The 23,028-nt window shown below is 42.3% G+C and overlaps 1 protein-coding gene across 7 annotated transcripts in view; it reads left to right on the forward strand.

Annotated features, from left to right (window-relative positions):
• Positions 1-7,492: 7,492 nt before the first annotated feature.
• LOC121532116 (inositol hexakisphosphate and diphosphoinositol-pentakisphosphate kinase 1) overlaps positions 7,493-23,028 on the forward strand; it is a 64,925-nt gene continuing 49,389 nt past the window's right edge. For 5 of the 7 annotated variants that reach the window (XM_041837823.2, XM_041837826.2, XM_041837828.2 and 2 more), the window contains exons 1-10: positions 7,493-7,611; positions 13,459-14,109; positions 14,419-14,626; positions 15,145-15,235; positions 15,330-15,415; positions 18,212-18,366; positions 18,726-18,827; positions 21,150-21,311; positions 21,961-22,082; positions 22,452-22,553. In XM_041837823.2, the coding sequence (XP_041693757.1) occupies positions 13,939-14,109; positions 14,419-14,626; positions 15,145-15,235; positions 15,330-15,415; positions 18,212-18,366; positions 18,726-18,827; positions 21,150-21,311; positions 21,961-22,082; positions 22,452-22,553 (1,199 nt within the window). In that variant the 5' untranslated portion in view covers positions 7,493-7,611; positions 13,459-13,938. The remainder of the gene's footprint in view (positions 7,612-13,458; positions 14,110-14,418; positions 14,627-15,144; positions 15,236-15,329; positions 15,416-18,211; positions 18,367-18,725; positions 18,828-21,149; positions 21,312-21,960; positions 22,083-22,451; positions 22,554-23,028) is intronic. The other 2 variants (XM_041837825.2, XM_041837827.2) reach the window with 1 other exon arrangement.

Below are 23,028 nucleotides of genomic sequence, written 5' to 3' on the forward strand. Positions count from 1 at the left end.
TCCAACAGCACGTTCTGATCATCAAAGTAACTAGCCCATCCCTTGTATTTGACTGACTGGTCAAATTGCTCTTTGTGTAAAGTGCCTAGTCCATGTACTTGTTGCAGATTGTGGCAAGGGTTCGTATCTCACATGATTCCCCCCCACAACAGCTTTAAAATAAAAAAATGAATTTCAGCCTTACACACAAACATACTGCTATTGCCAAAAAAATTATATTGCATAGGCTATTACATGGATGTGTACACCTAAATGTAGGCTTACTTTTTATATGCATTTCTATAATCATCTGCTTTGTCAGGTGTTATTTCACTCAAGGAGGATGACCCAACGTGTACAGTAGAAATAGTTTGCACTCTCGTTTTCATCCTACAGGTGGCAGTATTGCAGGTTGAATCGACAGTCTTAATCAAGAAAGACACTTGGCTGTCATTAGTTTATTTACTTATTTGATATTTTGCAGGATGGAATCCCTTGATGCACCATCTTGTTTTCAAGTGTCCAAATCTTAAAAAAAAAAAAAAAAACTTAGTAAGAAGAATAATATGCCAAATACTGTCTAATAAGGGAATAATAATCATATATATTTTTTACGTACATTAACAGCATAAAAAAGTTGTTGTACAACTACTAATATAGTAGTAAATTACATCTAATTTGCAAAGCAAGGTCTTGGTTGTGTTTTGATAGATGTCACCATAGTCTAGGATAGAGGAAGCAGCAGTTGGGTTACTAAAGTACAGTATTTCTAATGGATATAGTAAAACAATTCTTAGATCTGTATAGTAACCCAAGGTTATAGTTATTTTTTTCTAATATAATCAATATGCTTTCCAAAAGATAATTCATAATCTATCCTCAAATCCAGATATTTCAAACAATCAACACATTTCAAGCGTTGCTCCATAAAGGCTGATTTTATGGTTTACAAAAATACCTGCAGGATTTTTAAACCTCTGAGGCTGCATTCACACCTGAAATAGAGATTCTCAAATAAGACACCCTGAGCCAAATATAGTGTCACAAGGTTATGTTCATACATTTACAGTCCTTTCATACGACATTAGTTACTCTGTTTGACTACGTCAGAATGCTCACATTACAAACTCATAAAGTTTGAAAAATACAAAACATTATCATGAAAATTAGGATTTCATTAGCTTAGTAGGCCCTCCTCAACAGTTTGTAATTCAACAAACCCACAAGGATGACAAAGAGGAGCAATATACTGAACAAAAATAAACGCAACACGCAACAATTTCAAAGATTTGACTGAGTTTACATTTACATTTTAGTCATTTAGCAGACGCTCTTATCCAGAGCGACTTACAGTTAGTGAGTGCATACATTTTCATACTGAGTTACAGTTCATATAAGGAAATCAGTCAATTTAAATAAATTCATTATGCCCTAATCTATAGATTTCACATGACTGGGAATACAGATATGCATTTGTTGGTCAATTAGGTAGGGGCGTGGATCAGAAAACCAGTCAGTGTCTGGTGTGACCACAATTTGCCTCATGCAGTGTGACACGTCTTCTTTGCATAGAGTTGATCAGGCTGTTGATTGTGGAATGTTGTCCCACTCCTCTTCAGTGGCTGTGCGAAGTTGCTGGATATTGGTGGGAACTGGAACACGTTGTACACGTCGATCCAGAGCATCCCAAACATGCTCAATGGGTGACATGTCTGGTGAGTATGCAGGCCATGGACGAACTGGGAAATGTTCAGCTTCCAGGAATTGTGTACAGATCCTTGCGACATGGGTCTGTGCATTATCATACTGAAACATGAGGTGATGGCGGCGGATGAATGGCACGACAATGGGTCTCAGGATCTCGTCACAGCATCTCTGTGCATTCAAATTGCCATCGATAAAATGCAATTGTGTTCATTGTCCGTAGCTTATGCCTGCCCATACCATAACCCCACCGCCAACATGGGGCGCTCTGTTCACAACGTTGACATCAGCAAACCGCTCACCCACAAATCGGGATTCATCCGTGAAGAACACACTTATCCAGCGTTCCAGTGGCCATCGAAGGTGAGCATTTGCGACGCCGAACTGCAGTCAGGTCAAAACCCTGGTGAGGATGACGAGTGTGCAGATGAGCTTCCCTGAGACGGTTTCTGACAGTTTGTGCAAAACTTATTCGGCTGTGCAAACCACAGGAGGTTAGTGGCACCTTAATTGGGGAGGACGGGCTCGTGGTAATGGCTGGAGCGGAATTAGTGGAATGGTATCAAACACATGGTTTCCATGTGTTTTATGCCATTCCATTTACTCCGTTCCAGCCATTATTATGAGCCATCCTCCCCTTAGCAGCCTCCACTGGTGCAAACCCACAGTTTCATCAGCTGTCCGGGTGGTTGGTCTCAGACGATCCCACATGTGAAGAAGCCAGATGTGGAGGTCCTGGGCTGGTGTGGTTACACTTGGTCTGCCGTTGTGAGGCCAGTTGTACGTATGCCAAATTCTCTAAAATGAAGTTGAAGGTGGCTTATGGTAGAGAAATGAACATTAAATTATCTGGCAACAGCTCTGGTGGACAGCTCCAATTGCACGCTCCCTCAAAACTTGAGACATCTGTGGCGTTGTATGACAAAACTGCACATTTTAGACTGGCCTTTTATTGTCCCCAGCACAAGGTACACCTGTGTAATGATCATGCTGTTTAATCAGCTTCTTGATATGCCACACCTGTCAGGTGGATGGGTTATCTTGGCAAAGGAGAAATGCCCACTAACAGGGATGTAAAAAAATAATGTACAACATTTGAGAAACATAAGCTTTTTGTGCGTATAGAACATTTCTAGGATTTTTAGCTCATGAAACATGGGACCAACACTTTACATGTTGTGTTTATATTTTTGTTCAGTTTAGTTCTGTTTATTGGTAAGTATATTAATAAAGAGACAGGGAAACTTCTTAGATAGACATTACAATAATTCCAAGGGACATTAACAGTAACACACAAATACAAGCACACAAACTCCAGACTTCATTTTAAGAAGGTGGATAAATTCATTCTCATTGTTGGATTCCTGGTATTCATTCATGCAGTTCATCTCCACAACCAACAGATGGTGGTGTCACTTGGGATTGCGCCACAGGGATTCTCAAGTCATCTCGATGGGGTTTAGCTGTATACTGCACTGTAAAGTCCCTGGCTCCTACTGATCACTCACCTCCGTCATGAAGTGGGGCCACAGCGCCCGGCCATAAGAGCTTCTTTCACTCAGCCTCCCATCTCCTCCGGTCAGGGCTCTGACACAGCCACTCACGGTCTGTCAGTGGAAACGTCTGCTCCATAGAAATGAATGGCTGTATTATGGGAGGCGGGGCCTATTCACTACATATGGCCTATACATGTATATGCAATTTATAACCCAATTGATGGCCCCCTTTGCTATGCCATTTCATTGGGATGTCTGTGCCAACTGGATGTACTGGAAATCATATTTTGAACATTGTATTATGGGAATAGACTGGCGGTGAATGATATAGCTAGAATAACAGGTAGGTAGTTAAAGGCTGTTTAAAAAAATTATAATTGAGGCAAGAAATAGCAGATCAAAAGTTATGTTTTATTCATAGTTGGAACTGTTATAGCTAGTTTAGCTACTGGACAAGAATGCACGTTTGTACCGTATCACATTGTAATGACATGTGCCACTCATCCTGACAACCAATTCACACGTAAAGCAAAACCGTACAGTACGACGTACAGTACATAACGTGGGCATCAAAAGGCATACAGTTCAATATTTTCTTTCCAAAAGGTTATGACAGAATAGAGTGTGAGTTTAAGTTGAATACCACTTACTGATCACAAGTTTCATGTTGAAAATTGTTCCTTGGCCCTTTATGTTCAATTAGGTAATTTCTGGACAATATTTCTGTCCATTTAGGGGACCTCATTTGGCTCAAGAGCACCCCCAGAGGCAAATGTTCCTTACAGTAAGTAACTCTGTTGAGCATTATGTACTACTGTACATCTGTGACTGACTAATCTTGTAGCAAGTTTCTAAGAATAATCAACATAATTTCAGCCCAAAATTCAACATAATGGTGTACTATTCATTAGAGTTCTAATTTTAGACTAGTGAGATTCATGAATCATACTAACAGCCTGGAAATGTTCATCTTTATTTTGGGGCGTCTTGATGAGGTTGAGGAAAGTATGAGAAAGACTTGGTAAACTCCTTGCCCTTTCCATAGACCATTAGGAAAACTAAACACACACACTAGGTACACACTCATCCAAATAAGTCTCCAACTGGACAGGTTTCCTTTTTTACCATTGGCTATGTGGCTAATTTAGGAAAAACAATGACACACACAGAGTTTATCAAACTGTATTCCTTCACAAGAAGGATCTAAGCTTATGCCCCCCTCTGATGGTCTTAAATGTTCTAAATGGCTCACTCAGCACCGGGGCTAAATGATATGGCATTGCGTTCTTTACACAAACCTCTTCACCCCATATTTCCTCTAGTTCTCTCTCCTTGTAAACCAAGAGCAATAAACTAGGAACAAAGCCCTGGTTTCTTCCTAGGAAAACCAAGATGGCCGCCACTGACCCAGGAGCACTGGCACCAGACCTGGCCGGTCGACCCATTGGGCTCTGGGGAGAAGAAAGGGCGCCTAAGAGTGTTTCGCTGCCATCGCTTTTGGGCATATTACATAATCATATCCAAATGTACACTGTAGAGTCAGAGTGGTGGCAGAGAGGTGGAAAGGGGTGGGGTTGGGTAGAATTGGAGTGGGGTGAGTATTGGTTTTTAGGGAAAACTGTTTCCTTGTGCCACAGTACAGACTGGCCTCTCATGTCCTGTTGCATGATGGGACAGGGAGCCTCCCCACACCAGCTTCTTGACAAAGAACCAGGCCCACACAACCCACACGACCTGTCTGACACGCCAGGGCTGTCTATACAGCTGGTAGAGCACGGCGCTTGTAACGCCAAGGTAGTGGGTTCGATCCCCGGGACCACCCATACACAAAAATGTATGCACGCATGACTGTAAGTCGCTTTGGATAAAAGCGTCTGCTAAATGGCATATTATTATTATTATACATATGCCTGAGTGTCAGTGTGCAAATGGAACATCCTAATTTATAAGATCTACTGTATGTACATGGAAATTCATCTGGGTCTGTTACTAATTTTACGCCTCAGTTGGCCATGTTTGGTTTTTGCAGGTTGAATTAGCTTGAATTAGCTAAACTTGTAAAATGTATTGATGTTACTAATTATGTACAGACTCGCCACTCCCATGCTTTATCTGGAGGCACAGTTTCTTCAACATAACATGTGTAGTTCAAACAAGTATGCACTCAGGCAAGAAGGTCAGAAGTTTACACACACTCAATTAGTATTTGGTAGCATTGCCTTTAAATTTTTAAACTTGGGTCAAACGTTTCAGGTACCCTTCCACACGCTTCCCACAATAAATTGGATTAATTTTGTCCCATTCCTCCTGACAGAGCTGGTGTAACTGAGTCAGATTTGTAGGCCTCCTTGCTCGCACATGCTTTTTCAGTTCTGCCCACACATTTTCTATAAGATTGAGGTCAGGGCTTTGTGATGGCCACTCCAATACCTGGACTTTGTTGTCCTTAAGCCATTTTGCAACAACTTTGGAAGGATGCTTGGGGTCATTGTCCATTTGGAAGACCCATTTGCGACCAAGCTTTAACTTCCTGACTGATGTCTTGAGATGTTGCTTCAATGTATCCACATAATTTTCCTTCCTCATGATGCCATCTGTTTTGTGAAGTGCACCAGTCCCTCCTGCAGAAAAGCACCCCCACAGCATCATGCTGCCACCCCCGTGCTTTACAGTTGGGATGGTGTTCTTCGGCTTGCAAGAAACCCCCTTTTTCCTCCAAACATAACCATGGTCATTATGGCCAAACAGTTCTATTTTTGTTTCAACAGACCAGAGGACATTTCTACAAAAAGTACGATCTTTGTCCCCATGTGCAGTTGCAAACCGTAGTCTGGCTTTTTTATGGCGGTTTTGGAGCAGTGGCTTCTTCCTTGCTGAGCGGCCTTTCAGGTTATGTCGATATAGGACTCGTTTTACTGTGGATATACATACTTTTGTACCTTCCTCCAGCATCTTCACAAGATCCTTTGCTGTTGTTCTGGGATTGATTTGCACTTTTCGCACCAAAGTACGTTCATCTCTAGGAGACAGAACGTGCCTCCTTCCAGAGCGGTATGATGGCTACGTGGTCCCATGGTGTTTATACTTGCGTACTATTGTTTGTACAGATGAACGTGGTACCTTCAGGCGTTTGGAAATTGCTCCCAAGGATGAACCAGACTTGTGGAGGTCTACAATTTTTCTTCTGAGGTCTTGGCGGATTTCTTTAGTTTTTCCCATGATGTCAAGCAAAGAGGCACTGAGTTTGAAGGTAGGCCTTGAAATACATCCACAGGCACACCTCCAATTGACTCAAATGAGGTCAATTAGCCTATCAGAAGTTTCAAAAGCCATGACATCATTTTCTGGAATTTTCCAAGCTGTTTAAAGGCACAGTCAACTTAGTGTATGTGACCTTCTGACCCACTGGAATTGTGATACAGTGAATTATAAGTGAAATAATCTGTCTGTAAACAATTGTTGGAAAAATTACTTGTGTCATGCACAAAGTAGATGTCCTAACCGACTTGCCAAAACTATTGTTTGTTAACAAGAAATTTGTGGAGTGGTTGAAAAACGAGTTTTAATGACTCCAACCTAAGTGTATGTAAACTTCCGACTTCAACTGTAGATGTGAGGAGTGTGCAGGAGGGCATGAGATAATGGATTGTGTACTACCGGTGGAAGAGGTTGTGTGTGTTAACTGTGAGTGTACACATGGTGCTGGAGATCAGAAGTGTCCGGTGAGAGAAAGGCAGGTTGAGGTTGCCAGGATCAGGGTAGTACAGAAGGTTTCATATGCTGAGGCATTGAAGAGAGGAGTAGAGGAAGATGGGTCCAGGGCGAGGGAGCCTAAGAGGATCCCTGTGAGTAGGCAGAGACCAATAAAATGTGTCATGAATAACATGTGCTATTGTAAGGTTGAATTTTTAGCGTTCATAGCCATGGTTATCAACTGTACCACAGCAATGGAACATAAATCACAGAAATTGCTGTGGTGGTGGCAGGTACAGAGAAGTACTTGGGTGTAAAAGATTTTACTGCAGAAGAGTTACAAGCTGTGTTGAGCAATAGTGTCCCGTCATCCCAGGCTGCCGGCATGGTGTAGGATCAGATAGGGTAAAGTAGTGGAATAGTGGTGAGGTTTTTTTATGGGTGTAGGGTTAGTTGGTAGGGCAAATTTTCTACGAAGTGTAATGAACTTACACTCAGGAACAGTAGGTGAAAACACAGCGCTAGAGAAGAGGAATTGATTTAATAGGGAGGCCGTGACCGGCATCACACGCCAGTACAGTGGGTGGTGATGTATGGACCTCACGGTTGCGATCCGCCAAAACAAGTTTAAAGAAGAAGAAGAAGAAGATTGCCGAGGTTAACTTTCGCGCGTGCACAACAGAACAACTACCTAGGGACAAAGAAGTTGACAGCTGGTTATAACTCTAATTGTCAGTAAGTAAGTAACTGTATTTTAAGACCGCAACACTTCTTACACCATTCGTTATCGACTTTGCGGTGTACTAGCTGTTGGCTGTAATATAAAGTGTACTTAGTTACGTTGTAACGAAGTATAGGCTGCAGTGGTCTACATTGTAATATTTATTGGCATGTTCAACAATTAGGCACCGAGGCGAGGTTGTTACAGTGCACTCAGTAGAGTTCGCGAGCGGCAGTAAGGACATTGAAAAGTGTCACACTTTCTTGACAGGATCATACACGAACCATTCGTGATAGACAGCTTAAAAAGATTCGTTCCAAACGAAAAAAGTAATGTTAACAAACATTCGTGGCTATTTTGACTTCTGTTTCAGTGTTTGACAATTGCGTTGCTTTCCCTATGTGTAATGTAGGTAGGTCACTTCCTCTCAGGTTGGCCCTTACAAAAAAAGATTGCAGTTTTGAACCTGCAGTAAAAGTTCAGTAACTGTGGTATTTTGGACGCAGTGATTGCAGAATAACTGCAGTTATTCTGCAATCACTGCAAATTTACTGCAGTAATTTTTTATTTATTTTTGAGGCAGTATTTGCAGCATACTGCAGTTATACTGCACTCTGACTGCAGTCCTTTTTTTGTAAGGGGAGCTTTTTTTATTTTTATTTATTTCACCTTTATTTAACCAGGTAAGCCAGTTGAGAACAAGTTCTCATTTACAGCTGCGACATGGCCAAGATAAAGCAAAGCAGTGCGATAAAAACAACATCACAGAGTTACATATGGGGTAAACAAAATATAAAGTCAAAAATACAAACAGAAAATATATATACAGTGTGTGCGAATGTAGTAAATTATGGAGGTAAGGCAATAAATAGGCCATAGTGAAAAATAGTTACAATTTCGTATTAACACTGGAATGATAGATGTGCAGAAGATGATGTACAAATAGAGATACTGGGGTGCAAATGAGCAAAATAAATAACAATATGGGGATGAGGTAGTTGGGTGGGCTAATTTCAGAATGGCTGTGTACAGGTGCAGTGATCTGTAAGCTGCTCTGACAACTGACGCTTAAAGTTAGTAGTTAGCTTGATAACTAACCACTGAGATTTCTTACAAATTGTCTAATTTACACTAAAAGTAAACAGTACCAGCACCCAAAATGAGTACCGGAACCTATTTTATGACGTTTCCACTCGATCAGAGCATGACATTTTTCGCTTTCACACTGAGTGGTTATCGAAAGGGAGAGAGCTGGAATGATTTTTCAGGTAGCCTATAGGCCTACTTCTGTCCTTACTCAACCTTGACAGGAGCGCACCAAACGAAAGACAATGACTAAATTGACAAAACTCGTAAATGGAACTAAATAAACCAACATTTGTTTCTCACAAGTGTAGCATAGGTTGTGCACTCAGCAAACAATGTGTCCACTCAGACAATGAGAACGGAAAGACTGAAATAATAATATTGAATGCATTAAAATAATTACTGTAACTAAAGTAACAAACATTGTAGATTATAAATTATAGGAATTAGCGGTAAATGTACTACTGGTGATATATGTCATGGGGAATTGATATACAGTCCATTTGGAAAGTATTCAGACCTCTTTACTTTTTACACATTTTGTTATGTTACAGCCTTATTCTAAAATTTATTAAATTATTGTTTTCCCTAATCAATCTACACACAATACCCCATAATGACAAAGCAAAAACAGGTTTGTTGAAGTTTGAGAATTTATATAAAATAAAAAAAACGGAAATTCCTTATTTACATAAGTATTCAGACCCTTTGCTATGAGACTCAATTGAGCTCAGGTGCATCCTGTTTCCATTGATCATCCTTGAGATGTTTCTACAACTTGATTGGAGTCCACCTGTGTTACATTCAATTGATTGGACATGATTTGGAAAGGCACACACCTGTCTATTTAAGGTCCCACAGTTGACAGTGCATGTCAGAGCATTTCTGCAGCGTCCCCAAAAACACTCCATCATTCTTAAATGGAAGAAGTTTGGAACCACCAAGACTCTTCCTAGAGCTGACCGCCCGGCCAAACTGAGCAATCGGGGGAGAAGGGCCTTTGTCAGGGAAGTGACCAAGAACCCGATGGTCACTCTGACAGACCTCCAGAGTTCCTCTGTGGAGATGGGAGAACCTCCCAGAAGGACAACCATCTCTGCAGCACTCCACCAATCAGGCCTTTATGGTAGTGGGCAGACGGAAGCCACTCCTCAGTAAAAGGCACATGACAGCCCGCTTGGAGTTTGCCAAAAGGCACCTAAAGGACTCTGACCATGAGAAACAAGATTCTCTAGTCTGATGAAACCAAGATTGAACTCTTTGGCCTGAATGCCGAGCGTCACCTCTGGAGGACATTATTTATTAAATGTTTATTTGAAGCCTATAAATGTAAATGGACAATTTGGGTACAATCAATTAGCTGAATTTCTAATTATGTTTAAGCAAAATAATGTTGCAGGAATGCTTATCTTATCTGTTTCTAACTACAGAAATGGCTTGCTGAAATGACATTGAATGACCCTGGGGACATCTTTGTTTGTACAGTAATTATTTGTCATGCATTCCTTAAAGCTTTGGGTGTTGTCTGTAGCACTGTGGCTTCAGAGAGAGGGAGTGTTGGGATATGGAGGACTAGTGGGTTTTGGCTATTTATGTGATTGGTGGCCGAGGATGGGGAAGGAGGTATTGGCATTCGTCTTCTACAGGTTCAGTCCTTCAGTCCACTCCAGACTATCGAACAGAATCATTAACATTTTATTCCTGAATTAGGATGGGAGGCTCCGCTGATAACAAACTGATCACCTGCGCAGACAGTCTCTCTTCAGTCTCAGTGTAGTGATAATAACTGTAAGGCTATATATCTCACTAGTCATATGATGGCATACTTTGTTTTCATAGTAAACACATCTATGCTGCTGTCAAACATCACAAGTAAATGGCAAGTGGCAGACAACAATACTCTGACTGTACCTGTCTTCTTCAATCCCTGTAAAAAGGAAACGCCCTAAATGGACAGCATATTGTTCCTATATTTGCAGACATTTTCTGTGTCATTGGGCCTGTTATCAGTGAGTGTGATAGTGCCTTTTGTGAGAGCTCAGCTAATGATTCCACCCCGATCATAAACAGTGAGGCCTGGCTTCCTACAGGATACGGTCTCAAAGGTTAAAAGCCTTTATTGGGGTCGCCCCACTTTGGGAGGCAGATGGTGGGTTGGGCGATGCCGCAGGGAGATGGGGGCGTGATCAATCAGGCCTTTGGTTTATTAGTCATAGGCATCAAAGGAAGCAGTGCCTTTTTAATGAAGAATCTGAGAAAAATTTGACGGTGAGGCAAAGGGATGAATAAATCCCAGTAAGGAACATAATATTTGGAGATGAGAAACAAGGATAGTGTTGTGCAGACAGACAATGGACTTAACACTCAAACTCCTAATAAACTCTTGAACAGTTATCTACCAGATTGGAAGTCATCCATCAACACTAGGTGTTCATCCGTCATAGAGATGGGATGTTAAACCGAATATTATCGACACTGACCATACCGATCACTTATTGCAGGCATTCTGCTGATATAGTTCATTACGATAAGTAGCCTATACTAGAGAAATGTGAAGTTTGAATTGAAAGAAGTTTGCTAATATGGGGGATTTTTAATGGGACCAATTGATGGCTACAACCATCAAACTAGCAGTAGTTTAAAGGATAATAAATAAAAGTGGTGCACATTGAAGTTATAAACTTAGTTATAATTATTTTGTCCATATTGCCCATACATAATTAAATCAAATTGTATTTGTCACATGCACCGAATACAACACGTGTAGACCTTACAGTGAAATGCTTACTTACAAGCCCTTAACCAACAATGCAGCTTTAAGAAAAATAAGTGTTAAGTAAAAAATAGATAAAGAAATGACATAATTAAAGAGCAGCAGTAAAATAACAGCAGCGAGGCAATATACAGGGGGTCAATGTGCGGGGGCACAGGTTAGTCAAGGTAATTGAGGTAATATTTACATGTGGGTAGAGTTAAAGTGACTGCGTAGATAATAAACAGAGTAGCAGCAGCGTAAAAGAGGGGGTGGGTGGGCGGGGGGGGACAATGCAAATAGTCCGGGTAGCCATTTGATTAGCTGTTCAGGAGTCTTATGGCTTAGGGGTAGAAGCTGTTAAGAAGCCTTTTGGACCTAGACTTAGCGCTCCGGTACCGCTTGCCGTGCGGTAGCAGCGAGAACAGTCTATGACTAGGTGGGTTACCTTAGTGTTCTTGGGCACAGGGACTATGGTGGCCTGCTTGAAACATGTTGGTATTACAGACTCAGTCAGGGACAGGTTGAAAATGTCAGTGAAGACACTTGCCAGTTGGTCAGCGCATGCTCGGAGTACACGTCCTGGTAATCCGTCTGGCCCTGCGGCCTTGTGAATGTTGACCTGTTTAAAGGTCTTACTCACATCAGCTACGGAGAGCGTGATCACACAGTCGTCCGGGTTAGAGTCCCACTCCTTGAAAGCGGCAGCTCTACCCTTTAGCGCAGTGCGGATGTTGCCTGTAATCCATGGCTTCTGGTTGGGGTATGTACCTACGGTCACTGTGGGGACGACGTCATCGATGCACTTATTGATGAAGCCAGTGACTGATGTGGTGTACTGCTCAATGCCATCGGTAGAATCCCGGAACATATTCCTGTCTGTGCTAGCAAAACAGTCCTGTAGCTTAGCATCTGCGTCATCTGACCACTTCTTTATTGACCGAGTCACTGGTGCTTCCTGCTTTAGTTTTTGCTTGTAAGCAGGAATCAGGAGGATAAAATGAGGGTCAGATTTGCCAAATGGAGGGCGAGGGAGTGTCTTTACACTGTTGTTGTAGCCATGTATTTGAGTTTGTTTATTTCCCGGGAGTGTTTCCCTAACCTCGCGTGGCCAAGATGGGCTTCCACATAGTTTTAGTGCGGCCTGTCAACGCCTTCGAGGAGAGAGTGGTGTATGTTTGTGTAGCTTTACTAGGAAGCCTCTGCACCCAATATGTTCTCTACCCGCCACCCCCTCTTATGCCTCTTCCCCTTTCAACCCCCTGAAAAAAGGGCAGGCTATTCTGGGGACCAGGGTTACCCATGTTCACACGTTATGTGTGACAAAGTTGATATATGTGAGGACAGGAGCTGTCCTATTGGTCTTGGCCTTGTGGAGGAAGTGCCATATGAGCCTCTTGGCAGCTTCTGTGAGAGGTGATATGATCTGGGCTAGGCTATCTGTTTCTGGAGCGTTTGCCTGGAAGTCAGCTGTTTGTTTGGTGGGCGGGGTGGGCAGGGAAGGGCATTGCTAAAAGAGACAGGAACCAGTTCTGGCATCCTACTGACTGAGGAAAAGTCCTCCTCTTGGTTATGTTTTAATTTAATTTACAAGTCCACTGTTGTTTTTTAAACCCTGGTATTTACAAGATACAAGCTAAAATGTTTATTGATTACCTGATTTTGTATTTTTTGGTAAGTTGAAATGGGACTGTAAAATTGTAATCGTTGAATTCTGTCATTGGAGGAAATATTGCTGACAAAAGATGCAGGTGACCTTGAGCCTCTTCAAGGGAGTCTGCAAAAACACTACAGTGAATACTATGGTATTTCTTAAACATTTGAGTCAAATTGTAATTCCATTACCATGGAATTGCCCAAACACGTTGAGTCTAGAGCGATGAGGCAGCATTATTAGACAGATCAGCCTGCTGACTTTCTCACAGGCATTGAGCCAAGTCTCTACAGGATTGATCTTTTACATGTTCTGTACCATAGTAGTGCCATTATCTGGTTCTCAGTCTTTCTTTCTGTGTTGTCCTATGTAGGTGGGGAGACTGTGGAGGAACCTTTTGTGAAACGCTCTTGTCATCCTCCTCAGGCCAGAGCGATGCCACTTTGCAGAATGACACCAGTCTCCTGACACAGGGAGGGTACTCCTTTCCCAACCCGGACTCAATCCTCTGCCTACCTCACCCCTGATTACTTACCTCACTCCAAGTCAACACCCTAGAGCTTGCTTCCTATCCCTAACCTCTTCCCTCTAATTACTACTTCAGCGTTCTTCTCTATGTAAACCTGGTGCTCTCAAACCACTTTGTCCCTCACCCTACTCCAATTAAATTCAATACACCTTTCTCAACCCCTGTGGGGCAATTAAAAAGGCATTGCCAGTGCCTACTCCCAGTCGTCAGTAGGGTGATCGAAGCCTTTCCTCGTATTGCCTCACACCCCCTTCTGTGTACTGGAACGCAAAGATGCGCCAGAACTTTGAGTGGCAGATTTTTGAGTGACGTCCCCACTCTGTGATGTCAGAGACTGGAGGAGAGGGGTGGGGCCAGAGTGGGAATCCCACGTTTGTGTTTGGCTATGAAGATCGTCAAGGCCCAGAGGAAGGCGGCATGAAGAATGAGGGTGAGATGCGAAAAGGAGAGGAGGAAGGGCAGGAAAAAGAGGAGGACAATGAGGATTATGACTCGGTAAGGGGGTACATGGAGACGGAGCGAAAGAGGCCCTTTCCCAATTTGTCTTTACTTGATACCTCGCTTCCTCTTTCCTCTCCTCCTTCTCAAACTGCATTGGAGGGAAAGATCCAAGGTCCCTCCCTTCAGACCTTCTCCTTCAATACATTTTTGAGAAGGAGGTGAGGAGAGATGACAGGACAGAGGAAAGGTGGGAGATTGGCTTAGGCTTCACCTCGCATGAGTAATCACGTCACACATAATATACAGTACATTACAAACAGTACGATACGAGTGACTTCTTTCCCTTCCTCTGTGTTCACCCAGCCTCCAGAGAGGCAGATTGTGGTGGGCGTCTGCTCCATGATGAAGAAGTCAAAGTCCAAGCCAATGACCCAGATCATGGAAAGGCTGTGTAAGTTTGAGTACATCACTGTGGTCATCTTCCCCGAGGAGGTCATCCTCAACGAGCCAGTGGACAAATGGCCCCTGTGCGACTGCCTCATCTCCTTCCACTCCAAAGGTACAAACGAACGTACGTATGTGCACCCACCGCATACGATTACGTGCATCAGGTAATGGCGTGAGCATGCACATTGCACAGATACACATGTATAATGTATATGTAACTCTGTATTGTTGTTTTTATCGCACTGCTTTGCTTTATCTTGGCCAGGTCGCAGTTGTAAATGAGAACTTGTTCTCAACTGGCTTACCTGGTTAAATAAAGGTGAAATAAAATAAAAAAATGCATGCCAATATACAGTAAGTATACATGAATACAATCTGTACATACTAAACACACTGTCATTCCCGTCTTGCTCATGTTTAGTCATAGTTTACGTCTGACTTGTCATGGTTTAAATTGGGTATATCTTAGGACAGAGATCAGAAAAGGGAAATAAAAATGGGGAAATGGAAATATGTTTAGAACACCAGTATACAGACCAATGGAACAATAATGTAATGGATGGGGCATTTTCTTCCATTTCCTGGATTATTTACATGCTTGTGTTTGTGTATATGAATGCATGTATGTGGGTGGTTGTATAGGTTTCCCATTGGACAAAGCGGTAGAGTACGCCAACCTCAGAAACCCACTTCTCATCAATGACCTGAACATGCAGTACTACATACAAGACAGGTATAATGGTGAACACACGCACTCATTTCCTGCTCATACTTTGTCAGTCTATTGACCTGTTCCATCATAGACATTTTGTCTAATGTCCCTTCAGGAGGGAGGTGTATCGTATCTTGCAGGAGGAGGGCATTGACCTTCCTCGTTACGCTGTGTTAACCCGAGACCCAGACAGACCCGAAGGTAAGTGTTACAACACAACTAGTCTCTTGTGACAGACTGTTACTATTCAATCAAATAGCTGGCTAGCATGGACACAAGTTTTGCTTCCGGGTGCCAAGATTACAATAAAACAAAACTTAAACCCTATCTCTGTAAACGTAGTTGTAACTGATCCCAACACTCTCACTAAAGCATACTTATCAGAAATCCACTGCAGAGTATAATAAGAAATTGATGTGCAGTGCTAGCAAATACGGCTCTGGATAGTTAGCTCACAGTGGTAAGACGCTGAGTTCCTGACATCTATTGCCACTTGCAGTGTATGTCCGAATCCCCCATGGTGCGGAAAGACGATCTTTGAAATGTGGATTCACATTTATTGCGGTATTGTGTTGGGAAGAAGTGCAATCATCACCTTGAAAATGAAGATTAGGGGCTCAATTCAATCCAACCCGCATTGCAGTATTTACGCAGTAGCTCTTTTTCCAATGGTCAAATTAACAGATTGCTCTTGGGTACTGTATAAAAACCTACAACTACTACCAGGGCTACCCTTCTCACAGGTATGCTTTAACTTTTCAGAAGTAGAAGTGTGTGGGCGCGGGATGAATATTGTAAATAAAGGATTTGGAGAAAAGAAAAGTCACATTTTAGTCATTTAGCAGATGCTCTTATCCAGAGCGACTTACAGTTAAGTGAGTGCATACATTTTTAAATATCTGCTTCAACCATTAACATATACCATAAGATTTGATAAAGGACAGCTTAAAACACAACACACTAAGATATCTGCCCCATGTGGGATTAGAACTCACAACCATTGAACTATGAGCCAACTTTTTTTATCGGACTGCCACCAATTGGTCAGTGGTTAAGGAAAAATACTTGTTGACATGACCACCATTGTCACCTATTTCTTGTTACGATGGATGTAGCTAAGAGTATAAATGTATAATCCTCATAGCCTACATGTTTTTTTTTTTCTTCGTAAAATCACAGATGTGTATGAAACGGTAAGCAAAAACGTTGAATTTGGTCATATGAGGAAATGTGCTTTACTGCCTTTTTGAATTTTGTGTAACGTCAGTAGTCTAGTCAAGAACGCATCATGCTAAATGTATTGGCGTACTCTACTTACCAAGACCATTGCCAAAGGCGTGCTGTCACCTGCTTTCATAGTAAGCCTTGAGGTGGTATGACCTAGCACACCTAGAAGGGAGTGTATTTCATACCGAACCCATCCCTTGAGATGACGTAGAGGCACTTTCTCAAGGTTCCTCTACATCACGATTTCAATGGAGGTGATCTGCTAGAGGCAAAAAGAGCTAGATATACTACTACAATACCAAAATATATCACTTTTGCAATGAACTGTCAAAATGAAGACCAGAATTGACGTGTTCCACTATAACTAAGCCTAAAACAACTTTTTTTTAATGGGGGAAAAAAAAACGTTTTCGTGAAAGTTACTCTTTAAAGCGGAGGTCACCAACCAGGCGATCGACTGGTCGATCTCCATGGCATTCCTTGTCGATCGCCAAACATTTCTGTAAAAAACCCAAGGATAAAGCCTTGCGTCCCAATTTGTTGTTATTTGCTTCACGCTGTTGGCAGTAGGTGCACCCGATTCAGCTGACCTGCCCGCTGAGTAGGCTAAGTGTTCCCATTTTGAACCATTTCATGTATCTGAAGGTACAAACTCTGCCTTCCTGGCGGGCCCGTAGAGCAAATCAAGTGCACTGTAGGCCTACCGCTGGCCAAACAGATGGCTCAGATTACAGTGTCTGCAATAATGTAGCAGGTGTAAAAGAACGCTAAAGCGAAGTTGATACTGTGAGATTTTAAAACCATGACCAGAGAGACTGTTAACAAATACAGTAAAGATTTGCTGTTTTTATGAGTGAGTTCATGTTTAAGTTCTAATTCAACACTTTTATAAGCCATAAAATTCACGGTTTTTCTACTTCCACACAAGCAGAACTGCATCTGCAATGAATGAGTAGGTAAGTGTATCGATAGGCTTGCTTTATTATTATTAGCAGCTTGGGTCTTTTTTAATATTGAGGAATATTTCCCTTTCTGTGTTCATAGGAGTAACAACATGAATTTGTGCATGAGGCAGAAATAATGAGGTGCGACTCAAGATTGGCGATCAGCTGGAAGACGGTGTTCCTTTTTGGTCAGTGTCAGCAGAGGACAGGGAGAGCAGAGGGACGTTGAGGCGGACCCTCAGTCTACTGCTCTCTCCCTCCACTGAGACTGACTATCAGATGCAGGCACCATCAGCCCAGTAAAATAGAAAGTAATACAACAACTGATCTATTACCGGTGTGATCATATAGCCTACCTAAAATGTTGAAATATAATTTTTAAAATGGTCCGAACAACAATGCATTGGCAGGGCAATTCAAGCAAAGCCAATATGCGGTGATAATGTATTGGGGCTATAGCCCACTGCACAAACCTCATTGCTACAGTACTGTTTTTAATTGCTTAGTGTTGCATATGTTTACGGTTTTTAAGTCATGTAAAAAATATTTTAAAAATATGAGCGGTAGATCTCTGCTTGCATTTTGACTCCAAGTGATCGTGGCTCAGAAAAGGTTGGTGCCCACCAGTAGTAAAGCAATGTCCCCCTAGCCTATCGAAGATGAAGGCTATTACCATATCATTAACACCTGCCCAATCCTTTCACATCTAAAAAGTGCCTATGAATAGGGTTTATAGTCCAATTTGGAATGGGGCATTAATTCAAGTGTGCTTTGAGGCCCTGATTGAACTCTCTCTAAATGGCTGTGTGGTGTGTCTGCCTCCCAGAATGTAACCTCGTGGAGGGGGAGGATCATGTGGAGGTGAACGGGGAGGTGTTCCCTAAGCCCTTTGTGGAGAAGCCTGTGTGTGCAGAGGACCACAATGTCTACATCTACTACCCCACATCAGCTGGAGGGGGTAGCCAGAGACTCTTCCGAAAGGTACTGAGGGACTAGGGAGGTACAGTTGGCTTCAAATGGGTCAGATGCTGTATTGTATAGGAACTGCTGTTGGAATTATAGTGTAGCGGTGGAAGCTTTAGGAGCCATGCCGTACAGGAAGGTCAAACTCAATTATACACATTCGGTCCTCAAACTTTTAGCCCTCATTGAAATATTTTAGCTGCCCTTCATTGATCTTGCATGACAGAATGAAACCAATGAAATAGTCCCAAAAGTGCAAACCCGCTCATCTGTCAGGCTCAATCAAGCGCTCTTATAAGTATATGAAAGATTTAAAATACTTTTTGAACCCAGGCCTGGTTGCCCCCCTCTTGTTCATGATCCCCTCTCTCCTATAGATAGGGAGCCGCAGCAGTGTGTACTCTCCAGAGAGCTGTGTGAGGAAGACTGGCTCCTATATATACGAGGAGTTCATGCCAACGGACGGCACTGATGTCAAGGTATCATCTTAAGTGTGTGTTGGTGTGTGAGCCTGGTTGCAGTCAGTATTTGTGTTTGGCTGAGTCTTCTTTGTTGTTGATGTTTAAGTTAATCGGTTGATTGACTTTATACACTGCCATGTCAGTTTCTTTAGGATGAGGGTGTGTGTACAAAGTGCACAGATGAATACTTGGTGGATGAAACATTTCTATCTCACTCTATGAAAGCGAAGTACGAGATATACTAATTGTGGTGTGGTTCACCAAATGAGGCTTGGTCATAGCTAAATACATACTTGAATCCGTAGATTGTTTTCAAAACACGTTTTAAGAACACCTTGTCAAAATACAAACGACATGTGACTGTATACTAGCATGGTCATGTGTTTAACTCGCTGTCATGCTCTGAGCATGCATACTAGTAGACAGTGAATGAACCCATTCAAAGATTAGGTCGAATATACTGTATATTAACCAAATATATCCAAAACAGATTTTAGTAACCACATTGGCCTGTTAGAACAGGTAAATAATGAGACGTTTGACAAATATGCACTTTGTTTGCATCAGCCTTTTTGAATGGGCGCAAATGGCAGTGTCCAGGCATGGCCGTCGGCGTTCCATTTGGTAATTGTGGTCAAAACTGTTCGCTGCTCTGGCACCCCAATGGTGGAACAAGCTCCCTCACGACGCCATGACAGTGGAGTCACTCACCACCTTCCGGAGACATTTGAAACCCCACCTCTTTTAAGGAATACCTGGGATAGGATCAAGTAATCCTTCTACCCCCCAAAACAAAACCATTGTAAAGTGGTTATCCCACTGGCTATAAGGTGAATGCACCAATTTGTAAGTCGCTCTGTAAGTCTGCTAAATGACGTAAATGTAAAAATGTAAATGTAATTTGTTTTTGTGTTTGGAATGGCACTGTTACAACGGGAGTTGATGCAGTCATAAATCATTTGATGTAAGTGTTTTTAGGCCAATTTTGAATCTGTAGAATGACTATTACCCATAATGCTCATTGACTGGACTGTCCAAATTACCATGGCAACTATGCATCACAATCGTAATATACATTTTGCAACATGCAGCAATCCACGGTACAGTATCAACTACGCTGCTGCGCTTATAGACGACGGCGGGCCCGTGCGTAACATTTTCAACAGCATCTCATGATGACCCCCTGCCCTGTTTCCCCCAACTCTTAAACTAACCCTCAAGTCCTTTCAAATAATGCTGTCAAATAAAGCAAGGTATATAATGAGTCAAATAAGCACTAGGCCTAAAACATAGGCAACAAACGTGAGAGGTAGAAATTACACTTCCACGCTTGGATGTGGTCGCATCCGTGCGAGCTACAAATTCTAGCTGGTCACTTCACTCAAAACGTTCTATTTTTGGGGCAGCTAAAATCATGATTTGGTCAAACAGTAGCATCCTGATTCCTGCATGAAAGAGTTTGCCCTGCCCCAGTTTCTCCCTGTGTACTCTAGCCTAGTTAGAGAGAAGAGGAGGAAGAGAGAAATGCAGTCTTACTGCGCAACATTTCAAAATGTAATCGTGTGAAAATACAGTAGGCTACTGTTGTGATTTTGGTTTCGAGTTTCCCCTTCCTCAGTGATTAGCCCCAAGTGAATTAGCCTATGTGATATTAATTACATTAATCTCTATTTAATTAAATTAATCTGCAATTCTAGAGCCCTATTTGGGCAGTAAAATTATAGCAACAATAGCCTAATTGTCAACCCAAAATTCATGCCAATCACTGGTTTAGGTATTGCACATCAAAATATATTTGTAATGCATCCTGCTTGGACATGTTAGATTAAACAAATTATTTCTGGAATCATACCATCGCAATAGCAGTGTGAATGACTATAACATTATTCCTATTTTTGTTCTATTGTGTGACCGTGATCATAGGCTGGTGCCACCATCTGAAAATGTTGGTGGCACCAGGGGAAAAAGTTAGTCCGGAGCCCTACTGTATAGGGATGACATGGTTCATGGTAGGCAAACAGAATTAGAAAGGGAAAGCAAGTGCCATGATCTCAGGGGAAATAGGCCTATGGGACTCTTAAAATGCTTGGGAGTTTAGAATACTGCTATAGCCTATCCAGAGACCAAAAAGCTGAAAAGAGAAACACATTTTTGATTTGCATTAAATCAAATTATTCATATCCAATGATTTATTGCCCGTAAGGGCGGAGTACCGCTAGTATGTGTATGTACAATATCAGGTGTACACAGTGGGTCCTGACTATGTGTGTATAATATGATGTCATGTCAGGTGTACACAGTGGGTCCTGACTATGTGTGTATAATATGATGTCATGTCAGGTGTACACAGTGGGACCTGACTATGCTCATGCTGAGGCAAGGAAGTCCCCAGCCCTGGACGGTAAGGTGGAGAGGGACAGCGAGGGGAAGGAGATCCGCTACCCTGTCATGCTCACCGCCATGGAGAAACTGGTGGCCCGCAAGGTCTGCCTGGCCTTCAAGGTGAGGCTTTTCAACCAATCAGACCACTCTGTCTCTCTTCTCTCCAAATCAACCTGAAGCCTTCTTAAACTATCCCAATAGTCTGAAGAGGCTTCCTCTGCTCGACCTCGTCTTATTTCCTTCAATGATGTGCAGGAGCTGGATAGGTGAAAGCAACTATGATGTATTTTCAGATCAGTGCAGATGAATGAAAGAAGATGAATGGAGGAACCCTCTTTAGACTATTAAAGCTGCAATGTGTACATTTTTGGGCGATCTGACCAAATCCACATAGAAATGTGAGTTATAGATCATCATTCGCATTGAAAGCAAGTCTAAGAAGCGGTAGATCTGTTCTATGTGCGTTATTTCTCTGCTTCCCGTGCTTTTGAGTCTTTTACTTTTGATTTTGTACACCAGCTTCAAACAGCTGAAAATACAATATTTGTGGTTATTGAAAAGATATTTCACAGCGGTTTAAATGGTACAATGATTCTCTACACTATACATTGCTTATTTTGTCACATAAACAGAAATTAGGTGAACTATTCAAATTTTAGCAACCAGGAAATGGCGGAGCGATTTCTGCATATTGCACTTTTAAGATGCACTTGACTTGATTGGCTACATTCCGTTTGAATGGCTGACTGACACACACTTTCACTCCCAGCAAACGGTGTGTGGCTTCGACCTCTTGAGAGCGAATGGCCACTCCTTCGTCTGTGACGTCAATGGCTTCAGCTTTGTGAAGAACTCCATGAAGTACTATGACGACTGTGCCAAGGTCTTGGGGTAGGTGCAGCTAGCTGTCATCCTTACATCTTAACCCCTGATTTACACTTTGACACTCAAGGATCTTCTTGGTAACTAAAGCCATACGTCGACAGAGTCTTTAGCCACAAGTCATTCCTTGAACTGGCCAGGATCCAAACTCACACTCTCTATTTGTTTTCAAAACCCAAACACTGCTCTAGCTCACTCCATTGGTTGTCAGAACTCAAACACTGCTCTAGCTCACTCCATTGGTTGTCAGAACTCAAAACATTGCTCTAGCTCACTCCATTGGTTGTCAGAACTCAAAACACTGCTCTAACTCACTCCATTGGTTGTCAGAACTCAAAACACTGCTCTAGCTCACTCCATTGGTTGCGCCCCCCACAGGAACATGGTGATGCGAGAGCTGGCCCCTCAGTTCCACATCCCCTGGTCCATCCCCATGGAGGCTGAGGACATACCTATAGTCCCCACCACCTCAGGAACCATGTGAGTCCTCTCCTCATTATCTTCCTTTTTTCTTCCTCCTTTCCTTCTGCTTCTTTCTACCTCTTATTCCCCCTCCTCCCTCTCCTCTTCCTGCTCATCTCTACTAGAGGTGGTCTAACAGAGGTGGTTTAGTGAATTATACTCACGTGATGGCTAACCTCTCTTGAGACTTGGAGACATGGGTTAGCTCCCACAGCTAACTCCTAGGCTTTAGCTCATTGGGCTAACACAGTCTTGAGTCACGAAGTACTAGAGGACCCTTGTTGATACCGGTTATAACGCTGTTTTCCATATCCATTCGCGTATGTTTTTTTAAACCCTCATCAGGATTTCTCCTGACTAAATAAAGGATTAATACAATAAACAAATCAATAATGTCACCTGGAGTTGCAAAGGGAGGGTACATTACTGGAAACCTTCTAAGTTTACCGGTAAACTACCAGCATGTTGATAACTTTCAAGGTTTTGGGGGAAT

Source organism: Coregonus clupeaformis, chromosome 19 (genome assembly GCF_020615455.1).
Source record: "Coregonus clupeaformis isolate EN_2021a chromosome 19, ASM2061545v1, whole genome shotgun sequence".
In the NCBI taxonomy this organism is placed as follows: domain Eukaryota; kingdom Metazoa; phylum Chordata; class Actinopteri; order Salmoniformes; family Salmonidae; genus Coregonus; species Coregonus clupeaformis.